At 43.9% G+C, this 14,242-nt stretch overlaps 1 protein-coding gene across 7 annotated transcripts in view; it reads left to right on the plus strand.

Annotated features, from left to right (window-relative positions):
• The window catches only part of Znf827 (zinc finger protein 827), a 190,043-nt gene that overhangs the window by 53,571 nt on the left and 122,230 nt on the right, over positions 1–14,242 (plus strand). For all 7 annotated transcript variants that reach the window (XM_017796736.2, XM_008827476.2, XM_008827475.2 and 4 more), the window contains exon 4: positions 809–1,289. In XM_017796736.2, the coding sequence (XP_017652225.1) occupies positions 809–1,289 (481 nt within the window). The remainder of the gene's footprint in view (positions 1–808; positions 1,290–14,242) is intronic.

Here is a 14,242-nt window from a genome sequence, read left to right on the forward strand (position 1 = left end):
TATACTGAGTACAATATTGTATAACTGTAATAATTCAACTGTAAACCTAAAAATTTACAGCCAAATTTGAAAGAGATGCATCCTACCTCAGGAAAACATTATTGAAAAAAAAAACATTTTATGTGTATGAGTGTAATGCCTGCATGTAGGTAAGTGCACCTGTGCTGTGCAGTGCCCCCAGAGGTCAGAAGAGGGCATCGGATTCTCTGGAACTGGAGTTACAGATGTTGTTAGCTGCCATGTGGATGCTGGGAATCAAACCCAGGTCCTCTGCAAGAGCAGCCAGTGCTCTTAACCACTGAGCTATCTCTCCAGCTCCCAGAGACACTGTTTTTTCTACATCTTTAATTATCCAAGAGCAGCATTTTGAAAAAGTGAGATCGTGCTGGCAAAACAGTGAATTCTCTGGTGACTATCACTGAGTACATGTAACAGTTTATTGGTATGAGAACTGCTTGAAGGGTTATGTCTTTTAACCCCTAACTAGTAATTATGAAAATTCCCACTGTGTTGGGTTTATGTTATTTTCTATGAAGATAGCTGAGCGAGGTCAGGTGACTAGCATATTAGAAAGAGTCTATCCAAGACAGCATCCTCAGCTGTCACTGGGCTGTCATGGTAGACTCAGCTTCTGTGAACCCACCTTGTGTTTAGGGATTAACTTTATTACCTGGAGCATCATAATGAAGGACTCCTCTGGTCCTTTCCTTCCGTGTGCAAAGTGAGGATACTCGTGATGAATGCTTGGACACACAAGGCGTTTTTCAGGAGCCCATGGCAGCTAGCTCACTCTTTGCTTCTCCATCAGGTTCATCAGCACCAGGACCGGGGAGAGACCTTTCAGTGCCAGCTGTGCCCTTTCACATCCTCGCGCCACTTCAGCCTGAAACTGCACATGCGTTGCCATCAGCACTTCCTGAGGACAGAGGCCAAGGTGAAGGAGGAGATCCCAGACCCAGATGTCAAGGGATCTCCCCACCTCAGTGACAGTGGCTGCCTGGAGCAGCAAAGGGAAGGAGGAGGGACAGAGCTAGTGGGGACCGTGATGACGTCTAACACTCCAGAGAGGACTAGCCAGGGTGGGGCTGGCGTCGCACCTTTGCTGGTGAAGGAGGAACCCAAGGAAGATAACGGCCTGCCCACCTCCTTTACCCTGAATGCTGCTGACAGGCCCGCCCACCACACAAAGCTGAAAGACCCCTCCGAGTATGTGTCCCACAGTGCGGCAGCATTGTTCAGCCAGGACATCTCGGTTAAGATGGCGTCCGATTTTCTCATGAAGCTGTCAGGTACTTGCATAGGGGTGTCTTCTCTCTCTCTCTCTCTCTCTCTCTCTCTCTCTCTCTCTCTCTCTCTCTCTCTCTCCTGTACAATAAGATGGTAGGACTAGATGATTTCAAGGGCCCCTGAATTCTAATACTTTGCACTTTGAGAAATTTCCTCCCTCCCTCCCTCCATCTTCCCTCCCTCCCTCCCTCCCTCCTTCCTTTCTTCCCTCCCTTCCTTTCTCCTCTCTTTCTTTTCATTTTTTAACTTTTGTCTTAGTACACCTTTGGAACTAGGCATTGTTTCTACTTGGGTCTGGAAGTGATAAGGATCCCCCCCCCCCTTTTGGGCTCTCACAGTGAAAGGATAAGCTCAGAGGGTAAGCTATGTCTTTTGCTTCCTGTGACCTTGGGTCTAGTTAACGTTTCTCTTACACTGGTTTTTCTGAAAGCATTTACATGGAATTTCTCCTTTTTCCATTATTTAAGCTCTTCACTGTTTTAATTTCAAAGCATTTGAAGAACATATACAAAGCATACAGTGAGGAATTACAGACTTTTCTAATTTAAGCAAAGGTTATAGGTGGTTATGATTTTTTTTCCAGAATTTCTTTAGTGTAATAAAACATACTTAAGATATAGTGTGTTAACCATTTTTAGGTGTGCATTTTCGTGGCGTTAAAACACATCGTTGAATAACCATCACCACCATCTGCCCCCTAGAACTGCATCATGCTCTCAAGCTGTACCCATTTAACAGTTGTCTTACCAACCCTTCTCTCGGGCTCCAGTAGTCATGATTTTACCTTCTGTTTCCATGAATTTGACTGTTCTAGACCGCTCTTGTAAAGCGGAATTCAAGAAGAAATTTTAAACTTTCTTTCCCAACTTCTCTCATGCTCTTTGAAAAGAAGGTGATGTAAGTTATAAAAATATATTTTTAGCTGGGTGTGGTTGCATATGCCTTTTATCCCAGCACTCAGGAGGCAGAGGCAGGTGAATCTCTATGAGATTGAGACCAGTTTGGTCTACATAGTGAGCTCCAGACCAGCCAGGACTACAAATGAGACCCTGTTTCAAAATACGTGTGTGTGTGTGTGTGTGTGTGTGTGTGTGTGTGTGTGTGTGTGTGTGTGTGTGTGTGTGTGTGTGTGTGTGTGACTTTGATGAACTAGTGGTGTCACAGTGAGGTGGAAAGTTAGTTGATAGATGTCTTTTTGGTTCACTTGGAACAAGGAATAAGACACATTGTGGACCTATGCTGTTTTTAAAAATATGATTTTAAAATTTAAAGGTGTTGTAGACGGTGGAGAAAGGTTGGTTGAGAATGGGTTCTGTCTGTCAGTGAAGGTGGCAGTCCCCAGGATGTTTCCAAATGCCATTTCGGCTCTCTGGAGATTGACAATACCCTTTAAATGGAGAACAATTGGTCACCGCCTTCCTTTAAGTGGACTGCACGTTGCATTTCACTAAATGTCATTGCCAGGTGAATGAGAGGCTCAGCTTTCCTCTGAAGTCCCTTTGCTCTGTGACACTTCAGTCGGGTCTTTTGGAATGTCCCCCCTCACCCTGATCTTTGCTCCTCAGCAGTGGGAGACATGAATTGGGGAGACCGAGGAGAGAGAAGGGATGGAAAATGAGGCATCCAGGAAACGATTGCAGGAGGGATGAGCCTGCAGTGCTGTGAGGAAACCCCACTGCCAAGAGCCAGTCGCAGGAATTCGTTTCCTGTGGCCCTGGCACTGAAGAGCTGTCAGGTCCTCCACTTCTCTCTCTCCTGCTCTCTCCCTTTTTCAGCTCTGTCTCAAGGAAAACAGGCTTTTACATACTTTGAGTTTTATATTTAACTTTTTTTCTTAAATATAAGGGAAATGCGTGTCTCTCTTTGGCCACCCAATCCTTTAAGATGTCACCTGTAGGGAACACAGACCTGGTGTTCTAGTTTCTAGTGAGTCAGAGGCTAGAGTAGGCTCCATGAAACCCTGTCCTCCAAAGTCTTACCAACAAAGAAAAAAGATGTTACCTGTAGGGTACTCCTTTTCTGGGCTCTTACAGTGCAGTCCCAGAAGGACATAAATGCCACGTTCATTTAGCTTGACAGATGGATGTTTCCTTACTTAACAGGTGCAAACTGAGTCGGGGTATATAACACTTAGTAAGGTGTTATAGAGGGTGGGGAGGGGGCAGGCTGGCTGGCTTGATCTTTGCTAAAACACTGGTGTCTAGTACCGGGCCCTTGCTGGGTTCAGCTCTGTACAACGCCCCTTATCAGACATCAGGCTGTAATTAGCTCCAGGCCTTCCCAGGGAGCAGAAGAGAAGCCTTTTGGCTGCTCAGAGCCAGAGCTTTGAGTAGCAGAGAGAGGAAGAAGCAGTCTTAGGTTGGGATGAGCGCTGTGTACCAAAGCCTTATATACTGTCATCTGTTTTCTCAGTGACTATTGATGGGGAGTTGTTTACAGTTTGGCCATGGGAGTATTTACTGACTGATCAATTGGCATAAGAAAACAGATAGCAAAGGCACACTGTTTATGCAAAAGGCCCATGCAGCTATTTTATGGTGGCTTACTAGAGGTCCTGAAACCTGACTTGTATGCACTGTTACCTAGCAACCTGTTATAAAGTCACCAGGGAGTGAGATGCATCGGTAATTTTTTTTGTGTGTGTGCATATTTGGATGTAAATGTAAACTTGGTGACTGTGGCAGTGCAGCCCATGGGAGGAGAAGTTATGTGAAAAGAAAAGGAATGTATTTTTCTGCAGAGATTCCTCCCCCTCCATTAACTGTGTGGTTGTTTGGGTTCTACCACTGTCCTTGTGGTATGCTCTACCTGGCTCTCTTAGTGGCTATCATTCAGAGATGGAAAGGTCAAGTCCCAGGGAGCTGTGGCTGAGTTTCTAGCTCTTCCTGTCCTCAAATGGAGTGAACTAGTAGTTAGCCCCGGGCCCTGTCCCTTGGTGTCATAACGGAGCCATTGTTCTTGCACTCATTTTTTTTTTTCCTCAGAGCTCTGTCCATGCACCTGCTGGTACGCTAGGGTGCAGCTGTTTGTGGGCACCGAGTCTGGGAGTCTCTGTGCCAGCCAGATCACTGTCTGTAAAACTGGAGCACAGTGACAAATTCAAGCGTGGAGACACCTACTTGTTTCCAAAGGAGCGAGAGAAAACACTTGATGCTTTCTTGCCTGGTTATTAAGGGGAGTCATTCTTGCTCCTTCAAAAAAATGAAGCATAAAGCTGACTGAATGGAGCCCAGTGAGGTTCGAAATCACTGGGTAGGATGCAGTTTTAAATGCACTCTAAATGCTCACCCCCCTTTGGAGGTTTCCTGGTTACATGCTTGTGAAATAAAACCCTATCTCTGAACCACCAGCTTTTTCCCACTGACTCCAGACTTCATATCCCTTAGTCCTTTGAGGAGAGTATGGCTCCCCAGACCCAGGCTCACCATCATGATTGGTTCAGCTCTGATTGCTAGCTTTCTGCATTGAATGAAAAAAAAATAAAAAGAATTTTGTAGACTTTGCTCAGGAGGCAGGCCTTCCAGGGCTGGAGCCTTGCTGTTTACACAGCTCTTTCCAGGAAGCCAGAAGACTTATGCAAATTGTTCCCTGACAGGGTGACCCACCCCAGGTCACATGACTGGGAGTGGTCCAAGGAGAGGTGCTCACCAAGCCATGGGAAGCTTCTGTTCCTGCTGATCCTGGGCCTGTCTCCCATAGCCAGCAGCAGTTCTTAACCTCTGACTGCAGATTAGACCTACCTAGGGAGTTTTTGTAAAAGGCCAAGGGCCCAGAATTTATGATTTAATTAATTGGTCCGGGATAGGCCCCAGACATTGGTATTTTCTTTGCAAACCTCAGGTGATTCTAACAGGTAGTCAGGGCTAAGGCTGGCTGATATGGAGTATAAAGTTGGTACCTTGGGGCTGGAGATGTACACAGTTGGTAAATCAAGTGCTTGCCTAGTATGCACAAAGCCCTGGATCCGACCCCCAGTACCATGTAAACTGGGAATGGTAATGCATGCTGGAATCTAGCACTTTGGAGCTGGAAGCAGGAAGGTCAGCTCAGTCTTCAGCTATGTAGAGAATTAGTGACTAACCTGGGCTACAGAAGACCCTACCTACAAAATAAAACCAAAACAAAGAAACCAATTTGGTGCTTGACATGATGTGTTTCAGTGTAGCTGCAGGTTCTCCAAGTAAAAGTCCCCTCCTGTATGTTCCCTCCCAGTCCATGAAAAGGGCATGGTGGCGTGAGTTGAGTCCTAGACATTTTATGGAAGGCCAAGGTTGACCTGAAGGGAAGACCAGGGCGAGTCATGTTCATTGAACTTTACGATTTTCCTCATGAGACCTCATGACAGGAGATACCTAGTTTGAAAATCCCCAGACTTGATTAAAAGTATCAGAGAGCTGGGAGGTAAGGTGCACAGATGGCTCTGTCAGTAAGATGCTTACCATGTAAGGATGAGGACCTGGGTTCAGTCAGCGGCACTCCTGGAAAAAGCCTGATGTGGTGGCACAAACCTGTCATCCCAGTGCTGGGGAGGCAACCAGATCCTTGGGGTCTGCTGGCCAGTCGGCCTAGCCTAATTGTCAAGCCGTAGGTTCAGTGAGAGACCCTGTCTCAAAAAACAAGGTGAATGACTCCTGAGGATGACACCAATGTTAACCTCTGGCCTACAGATACAATTACATACAGGCCCCCATACATATATGAACATGTGCCCCCCGGAGATACACACAAAGAGCTAGGAATGGACTCCTCATTAGACACCAGGATTACAAGTTGCCTGCAATGCTCCTCCATCATTTGTCTTTCTGCAAGAGGACACTTTTCAAGATACAGAATTTAATTCTAACTCCTCAAATTATAAGCAAGCAGTTGACAGAAACTTGGCACCTCACTTGTTGGCAGGAGTATCTTTTTGTCCCTGGTTTTCCAAAATAAAAGATATAAGTCATTTCAACTATTTTAAATTTGGAAACTGGCAAAAAAAATTTGTACTGTCTCCCACATCATATTAATTTCATAAAATCGACACCAAAATAATTTTAAGTAGGAGAGATGGATCTTTTGAAGTAGCCGCTTGCTCTCAGCCTCATGGAGACAGTTTGTGAACACATAGGCATTTGCTGAACTGTTTCTGGTTCATGCTCAGCCATAAAATAGCAAAAGTTTTCAAGTAGAAATGAAAGGTGCAGGCTAAAGTATCTGCATTATCCTTGTCGGTTCCCAGAGGCCTTTGTTCCAAAAGTTTCATCTATTGCTCATGATTTGAGGCATCTGGGATGACAAGCTGAAGTATGTACACACGGCAGGTCTCCTGCTGGAGAATGGTGGTTGGGAGATGCCTAGTGAACCAAGTCATTCCCTTTGCCTGGTGGCTCTCATCGGCCTTTCCTGATGCATTGTAGCAAGTGGACTCTTCCATGTAAATGCTGCCCTTGTGCTCTTCACAACCTGAGACTTCAGGGTCTGTACCCAGAGTCTCATCCATCCCCATGTGGGGCATGGTTCCTGACCGGACTCTTGGACAGTCTCCTTGCCTCTTTCGTTTAACTGTTCTCTTCAACCCTGCCTGGCTTCCTCACCATGGATGCTCCCTTGACATGTGACTAAATTCCTCCCGTGATCATGAAGGCATTGTGTATCAGACAGCCCTAATGCCCTTTTGAAACTCTGGATTTTGCTGGAGTTGGTAATTCCTCTGGGAGGGAGAGTGTAGCTCTATCTTGCTTTTAATCACTTGCTACTGCAGGAGACGGGGGTGGGGGGATGATAAGTGGGTCTTGGGGTTGTACACACAGATGCTGAAATTTGTGTAGATGGAGAGACTTGGTGTTATTTTATGCTTTGCTGTTGTGTCAACTTTATACAGTGCTTACTTTGCACTGCTTGGCTTCTTTGAACGCATTACAACCTCTTAGATGAGTACCCATTTTACAGATGAGGAAACTAAGAAACAGTGGTTAAAGATCTTGCCCACATTCACACAGTTAATAAGGGGCCAGACTGGGATTCCGACCTAAGCCATGCACTTTCCCATGTTCCTTGCCCAAAGTTGTTTGTACCCCAAATTGTAAGGTAAAGAGGCAGTCACGCAGGAAGTTGACTCTTTTCTCTGCCCTCTGAAATGTATTGCAGGTGTCTTTGGAAATTGTGTTAATTTTGTGTGTGATACTGTGGATGGATCCAAAGGCCTCCTGCATGTTGGGCAAGCTCCCTAATGCTAAGCCACACTCACAGCCCTAGAAATTATATTACTACTTGGGACTTCTGCAAATTCAGTGATAATAGTAAGGTCAACTTGTATTTCCATAGAACTTCTCCTGTGTATTTTGAAATACATCATATTAAAAGCACATAGATGGGGGATCCAAGACCTGGGCTAAAAAACTGGAAAGGGATCAAGACTGCAGTCTGCAGTTCAGATCTTTTTCTCTTCACTGTACTCCACAGAACCTAGTTCTAAGAGTGCCACTAGAATAATTCTGAATTTTCAAAATTGCATTTTATTTATTTTGTGTGTGTGTGCACACGCACGTGCAAGGGCACACATGTGTTTGTATGGGCCCACATGCCACAACATGTGTGTGGAGGTCAGAGGGCAACTTGCAGAGGTCGATTGGGTCTCTCCTTCTACTGTATGGGCCCTGAGAATTGAACTCAGGTCATCAGGCCTGGTGATCCATCTTCACCATCCCCAGAATAAATTTTTACCTTCATAGACCCTTGGGAAAATTGATCAAATGTTGTTGTGTCTGTAAAACTGAAGCTCAGTCCTCCTCCTTTCCTGTGGAAGTACTTTCTTGTTTAGCCTGTTGTTGTTGTTGCCACTTCTGCTGTTGTAAGTGCGGATCATTAATCAGAAGTGTTTGCTGGGATCCAGGCACTGTGCCAGCGGCTTCATACAATTCTCACTCAACCTTCACAGCAGCACGAGGGGTCAGTGATACTAAACCTATTTTATAGATGAGAAAGCTGAGACTTCAAGGTTTTAGCTGTAAGAAACAGAGCAAAGATTCAGCCCTGGCTAACTACAAAGACTTGGCTCATGACCACTTAATTAGCTATTACCTAATTTTTATTTCTCAGTTGAGTGAACTGTCTTTTGACCTCCGTCTGCTTCAGTGTTTATTTTCCTTGGCTTCAAATCATGGCATCATTTCTAATGCATGTGCTTTTAGTCACTAATCTGGTTACTTTTTTTTCCCTCATGCCTTCAAAATGTGTCTATATAGTCCCTCCTCCCATGGGCAACCTTCACTTAGACATTTTGCCCCTCCACCCAGGACCACCACCCCAGCTCAGCTCTCCAGAGCAAGGCTGAAGTTACAGTCCGTTTTGCACATGTTGGGCCCTGCCTGACAACTACTACGTCTTTTTCAACTTTAGATAGCATCTCACGTGCCCGACTGTGACCCTGATCTCCTGATCTTCCTGCCTCCACCATGGCCAGTTTATGTGGTGCTGGGGCTCAAACCCAAAGCATCGTGCATGCCAGGCAAGCACTCTAGCAACTGAGCTGATTCCTTTCTGTTGAGAAGCCAGCTCTCCACTGCTGTGAGGGAAAATGTGGGCTCCTAGACACACCTTCTTACTTCCCTCCTTTAGCCTTCTTTCCTGCTGTTCTGGGGTCTGGTCACTCGGACCATGGGCTTCCACCTGTCTTTTCCCTCTTGGGCTTTCAAGGAGGGAATCACTGACCATTTTGTAGTTCACCACAAACCCTGGTTCGTCAGATTCTTGTGATGGTCCACAATGACCAGAAGCACTTCCAAACTGATCTAGGAAACAGAATGTCACCCTGTTAATGTAAAATGTCAAGTGCAGCAGACAGGAGGAACAGGGAGTCAGGGCCTTTCCTGAAAAGCAGTAGAAGGGTATTGCCTAACCTTTGGGGTTTCTTTCTTCTAGTCTCCATGCAGATGATCCCAGTGCTGTTCAGCCATTTCATTCTATGAATGTGTTAATAGCATGAATTTTAAACACAGCTTTCTTTCGCATTTACTCAAGGCTTGAGTGATTTTCCAGGACTTGTCCTTCCTGCTGTTGACAAGAGGCATCCTGTCTGTTAAGAGCATTACTGCAGATGGTCAGTCTTACTCATTTTATGTGGATTTTCGTTTGTTTCATTTTATTGATGCAGGGCCTCGTGTAGCCCAGGTTGTCCTTCAAGTCTCTGTGTAGCTGAGGATAGCCTTGAATTCCAGATCCTCCTGCCTACACCTTCTGAGAGCTGGGATGAGAGGTATGCACCATTATGCCCGGCCTCAGATTGTAATAGCTTGTGGAGAAAAATTTATTACTCATCTTGTAGCACAATTACCCATTGTTACTCTCGACGCTTCTCTAACTGTGACTTCATGTCCCTGAAGCTGTCACTGGGAACCTTTGAGGACTTTGTTTGGATATTTAGATCCAGAATTATAGCCAAGGATTAAATCCATGCCAGGGATTAATGAGAAATACAAGAACTTTAAAAAAATGGATTTGTTTTTATGTGTATGAGTGATTTGCATATATGTAAGTACACCGATGTTGTACAATGCCTGTGGAAGCCAAAAGGGAGTATTGGATCAAACTGAAGTTACAGACAGGTGTTAGCCATCATGGGGGTGCTGGGAACTGAACCTGGGTCCTCTGCAAGAGCACTCAGTACTCCTAACTGGTGAATCCCTAATATATGACTTTTAAAATTTTGCCAAATACTGCTTATAAAATGATTTAAGGCCAATAAAGAGCAAGAGTTAAAAATACTTAAATGTTTTAAGTATTCAATATACATATGGTATGTTTAATTTAAAGGTAATATTTTACTGTGATTATTATTTAATTAAATTGTGGCCTTTTGTATGCTTTTGGAAAACAGTGTATTTTTCTCACCTGAAGTGCATCAAATGTTGAGGAATCCCAGGTCCCCAGCTCATCATTTCTGCTGACATGCCTCTACGGACAGCTTGATAGATACAGAAGCTGGGTTGTGGTTGGTTTGCAGAACCAAGCTCTGAGGTTCCTGCTTCTATCGTTAACAAATGATATTTTAAAAGCAGCATCATTTTCTGAGCCTGAAGGTGATAGAAACAGTATTGGTTTTCATTTTGTTTGTTTTTTACTGAATTAATCTTTTAAAAGCAAAACCTTAAGTTTAGTCTAAATATACAGAACACATTGAACTGATTTTTTTTTTTTTTTTTTGGTCTTTTGAGACAGGCTTTCTCTATAGCCTCACCTGCCTCCTCCTGCCTCTACCTCTGAGCTCTATCCCTTGACTGATTTCTCTCTGTTGAGGAGCCAGCTCGCCACTCCTGTGAGGAAAAATGTGGGCTCCTAGATGCACCTTCCTATTTCTTTCCTTTAGCCTTTTTTCCTGTTGTTCTGGGTGTTGGTCACTTGGACCATGGGCTTCCACCTGTCTTTCTGGCCTGATTTCCTGGAACTGGAACTCACTACGTAGACCAGGCTAGCCTTGATCCCATAAGGGTCTGCCTGCCTCTGCCTCCTGAGTCCTGAGATTAAAGGCCTGTGCCACCATCCCTTGCTCTGAAGTGATATTTTTCAAACTTATATTCACAACATACATTTATTTATTTATTTATTTATTTATTTATTTATTTATTTATTTAAAAACCCCAGCAATTCGATAAACAAAGTTACGCTAGTGTAAGGGGACATGGTTTTTGTAGCAGTGTTATTGTCTGATACGTTTTAAAATTTATTTTGTTAACTGCAGCTTAAAGAAAATATTGCTTCATGTCAGGTGGGAAGGCTCATGCCTGTAATCCCCAGCACTTGGGAGACTGAGGCAGGAGGATCTTGAGTTCAAAGTCAGCCTGGACTGCCTATCAAGGCCCTGTCTCAAAAAAACACAAAACCAAGCCAAAAAGAAGTATTGCTTCATGCAGGGAAGTTGTGGAAAACAGAAATAGATTTTTAACAGCTTGTCTTGTAATCTTTGGGTCCCTTTAATTAGATTTATTCAGATGCTTAGGAGAAAAGTTATAATAACAAAGCTTCAGAACCAAGAGCATTCAGCAACTGCATCATCCTTACAAGAAACAGCTGGTAAGAAGCATCCAAGACTGTCAGGCCGTACCGAAGGCACCTACTTGGCTATTACTTATCGGTTATTTGGGAAAAGGTTTATTTATTTTTATTTAATGTGTTTTAGTGTTTTGCCTGCATGTGGGTAAGTGCACCCATGTGTGCAGTGCCCACAGAGGCCAGAAGAGGATACTGGATGCCCTGGAATTGAAGTTAGGGATGGTTGTTAGCTGTCATATGGATGCTGGGAACTGAACCTGGGTCCTCTGCAAGAGCAACAAGTACTCTTAACTCTTGAGCCATCGCTCCAGTCCCTGGGAAATTTTTCAGTCACTTTATATCTTAGATTCTCTTCTGTAACATGGGGATAATATTAAGATCCATCTCAAAAGCTAATCCAAAGAACAACCAGTGTTTCATGGCCCATGTGATATAACTGACAGGTCCAGCTACATTTATGTATTTTTGCATATTTGTCTCTTGTTTTGTCTACTAGCCATAGTCAGAAACCACAACCCAGCATATGTTCTAGAACCTACCCTGACATTTAATCAGAGACAGGTATGCTCAGAGGACAGCTGGGAATGTCTAGAGAAATTTGTTGTTTCCATAAGTGGTAGGAGCTACTGGCACCTAGTGGGTGGAGACTAGGGATGCTTTTAAATACCCTGCATTGTGCAAGACACCCTCTTGTCCAGTAACTTATTCAGTCCCAGCATCAGTGATGCTAAAATTGAGGAGTGCATTTAAGGTTTGCATATAGACTCCAGAAGTATACAGTATTACAATGACATGCACACACATGTTCAGCCTTTTACAAAGATCAGTGCAAAGCCAAACACGTCTTTATTAATGATGTGTTAGTCTAACACCCTGTGACATTACCAGAGCTACACAAATGGAGTTAATCTGTCCATATAAGCTAGCACACTAGTGATCTTTAATGATTTGGCATTTTATGTTAATCCAGGAGAATATGCATTTTAAAATTAAATGTTAAATTAATTCAAAGTAACTGAAAAAAAAAAACTGTGTTTGAGACAAACATTAATTGTAGCCCCTGAAGCTTATCCTAGGGTTCCTTGGAACACTTTTTAAAAATTTTAAATTTATTTTACTTTTTTTTGTGTGTTTATGAGTGTATTGCCTGCATGTGTATAAGTAGAGTGTTGTGCAGTTCCTGTGGAGGACAGAAGAGGCATCAGATGCCCCTGGAACTGGAGTTATGGACAGTTGTTAGCTGCCGTGTCAGTGCTGGGAACACCCAGTGCTCTTAACTACTAAGCCATCTCTCTAGTCCCTCTGAACACTTTTTGAAAATCATTTATCCAAGGTTTGGTTTTCTGGTCAGGCTCTAGTTTAGGATGAGGTAGTAAACGTAATTCCCAATGGCCACTCTTTCTCAGAGCAGCTTAGCATTCATCTGATTGCCAGACTCCAAACGGAAAGGTCTCCATCCTAACAAACGCCCTCTCCCTTCAGTAGAGGAACCAACAAGCATAAGCCTGAAGTATCTGTCTTTCTTCTCTTTCATCTCGTCAGTCAGCTCTTCATAGGATTCCATCCTCCCAGGAACTGCCTCTCCTCCAGGTGAGGATGCCTACCTTTCCCTTTGTCATTACCAATTCTTCCAGCTCACTTGGCTCCCAGTTACTTATTTTCAAAGTCCCAGGGTGCACTGTTTAGGTCAGTGTCCTTCTTAAAGGTACCCTAGTATTTCGGAGAGGAAGGGAAAGGCTCTGCATTTTCAGCAGACGCTCTGGAGCCTAGGGTATCTATCTTAGCCCTGTGGTTTAGGGGGTTCAGTCTGGAGGCCTTAGTTTCCTCTCCTGTAAAATATTTGTATCCTTCCTTGTATACTTGAAGATGACTTCATCACCTTGTAACTATTTAAATGCTAATTATGTTCATGATTAACTAAAGGATGGTCTTTACTTTTTATTTAGTGTGCATGTGTCATGTGCCATGATGCATGTGTGGGGGTTAGAGGACAACTTGTGGAAGTCGATTCTCTTTTACAATGTGGATCCCAAGGATTGAATTCTGGTCATCAGGCATGGTGGCAGGCACCTTCATCCTCTGAACCATCTTACTCACCCAAGTATGCTCTTTAAAGAAGCTGTATGGAACTTTCCTTAGGGAAAAGGAGTCCTGGAGGGGATCTCCCATGGACCGACGATGCCTTGCTGTACAGTGGGGTTAACGTTGGAACTCGTCAATGCACACTGTTTAGAACCGAACAGGTGGAATGATTTTATCCATCTTCTTTTTCTTTTTTTTCTTTTTAAAGGAAATAATCAGTATACTTTTTAAAATTTTTTAATTATTTTTGTGTGTATGTGTGTATTGCCTGCAAGTAGGTAAGTGCACCCGTGTCAATGTCCATGGAGGTCAGAAGAGGCTGTCGGATCCCCTGGGACTGGAGTTACAGACAGTTGTTAGCTGCTATGTGGGTTCTGGGATTCAAACCCAGGTCTTCTGCAAGAACAACCAGTGTTCTTCACCGCTGAGCCACCTCTCCAGCCCCCCATCCCCTTTTTCTTTCCGTTTGTCTTTATTTTGAGTTGATTATACATCCTCATAGAGACTGATCTGATTTCTTTTAATGACAGCCCCACTCCATCAGTTACATGAACCTGCAGATGTAATGATTTATAATTGTAGTGGCTCAGCTCCTAAAATATTTGGAACTAGCAGCAAGAGAGATGGGGCCTCTTGATTAGTGGGGCTTCCTCATGGTGTTAAATGTGGAGCATCTGGCAACTTTGGGATCCATAAACAGAAGTCAAGGCAGGTGCTGTGAAGCCCTTTGTGAGCTGAGTTCCATGTGTATGCACAGCTCTTTCTGTGTGAGTAACAGGAACGAAGCGAAATCACAGTGAGTCATGAGTCTTTGCTTTTCTCCTAGTCATCCCCCCAAAAAGGA

This window comes from Nannospalax galili, unplaced genomic scaffold (genome assembly GCF_000622305.1).
Source record: "Nannospalax galili isolate Female #2095 unplaced genomic scaffold, S.galili_v1.0 scaffold1272, whole genome shotgun sequence".
Taxonomy (NCBI): Eukaryota; Metazoa; Chordata; class Mammalia; order Rodentia; family Spalacidae; genus Nannospalax; species Nannospalax galili.